General features: G+C 33.8%; 1 protein-coding gene across 1 annotated transcript in view; it reads right to left on the bottom strand.

Moving 5' to 3' along the window:
* LOC109822692 (probable glycosyltransferase At5g03795) overlaps positions 1-1,507 on the bottom strand; it is a 3,678-nt gene that overhangs the window by 1,516 nt on the left and 655 nt on the right. The window contains exon 2 of the mRNA XM_020388921.1: positions 1-198. This exon is cut by the window's left edge and continues 142 nt beyond it. Coding sequence (XP_020244510.1) covers positions 1-198 — 198 coding nt within the window. The remainder of the gene's footprint in view (positions 199-1,507) is intronic.

The raw sequence follows: 1,507 nt of genomic DNA, 5'->3' as shown, positions 1-1,507 counted from the left end.
GCCACACTGAAGGGGAGGAAGAAAAGGTGCGCGTGGCCCGGGTATTTGGTCCTCAACCCGCCTTCCATCATTTCAACCTCTTGGATGAACCTCCCTTCTATAGAGTATATGCTCTTGCACGGACCGTCATGGACCAAGGGCGACTCCCCCTCCTCGTACACGTACACCTTTAGCCGTCTCTCCATTTCTGTGTAGCTCCTGCATTATTAACATTCACTCATTAATTCGTTGTTAAATAATATTATTATAGAAATCTCATAATTAATGATGCATGTTTCGCTCGCCATCAATGTTGAATCGGTACATTCTCTATACTACAATAAAGTGCGGTTAGCATGTATCGCTACGTTCAAATTGATGTTTAAGAAGAATCATCAAATTTTAAATGTGCATTGTAATGTATATCATGCTCTCTCCTTACCGTTATGTGATTTTCTATGGAAGGTACCTTATGAGTTTTTTTCCCATACATGTCATGATGATATCTCACTTCAAAGCTAAAAAAAATGAAAAATAAAAAATAAATAATTACATATAGAAAATAATATAGAGAAAGACTCAAAAATCACGTGTATCTCGATACTACCATAAATCAGTGCAAATAGTTTCCAAATTCAGTTTTTGATTTTCATCACAGGATTTTGTGATTATCCTTTCTAGTGTTCATTCGTTCATGGGAAAAAAGAAACGGGAAAATGATTAAATTGGATCTCAAATGTGGAAGACAACCTACACTACTACAAATATGATGATGTATAGCTGTATGATCACTCATAACTTTTTTTTTCCCCTCTCTCTTCAAAGAAAGGGATTCAATAGACTCGGTACTAATTAAAGGCCTCATTTATTTGTGCCCACTAATTATAACAACTCTTTCTTATTTAATTTTTTGATTATTAAATTACCATTTCTAGCCCTTTGACAATAAACTTACCCAAAAAATTAAGCACATTATTAAATTACCATTTGTTGCCCTTTGACAATAAACTTAATTACCCAACAATTAAACACATTTCAGAAATTTGATTTGGTTCCTCAACATGGGTCCCCGGGGTGGAAGAAGGATCTTCTTTCTTTTAATCCATAATCTAATAATATATGGTAATTCGTAATTGAAATGTAAATATCACTGCATGTTGGGAATTACAGTGATTTTTATGATTAACTTGAATTAGAGCACAACCGTTGCTAGGAGTAGTTATTATTATTATTATTATTATTATTATTATTATTTTGACTTACCGCTGCTAACATCTAAAAGTGAAAAGTGAAAAGTTAAAAGATAAGGGAAACTTGAGAGAACTAAATTAACTTTCCCCGAGTCTTTTTATTCAGGCCACTAAGACCAGAAATGATCGATAATAAATCCAAAAAGCGCCCACTACCCTCAAACTTAAACCCCAAGCGTCCTTAAGCGTGCAAAGATGCAATCAGTACAATCAAGTGTACGCTAAAAATGAAAAATAAATTTAATTGAAAAGAAAAAGAAAACCAAAACCAAACCAAC

This window comes from Asparagus officinalis, chromosome 8, assembly GCF_001876935.1.
Source record: "Asparagus officinalis chromosome 8, Aspof.V1, whole genome shotgun sequence".
NCBI lineage: Eukaryota > Viridiplantae > Streptophyta > Magnoliopsida > Asparagales > Asparagaceae > Asparagus > Asparagus officinalis.
Note: the sequence above shows the minus strand (reverse complement) of the source record. Positions and strands in the feature narration are given on the sequence as shown.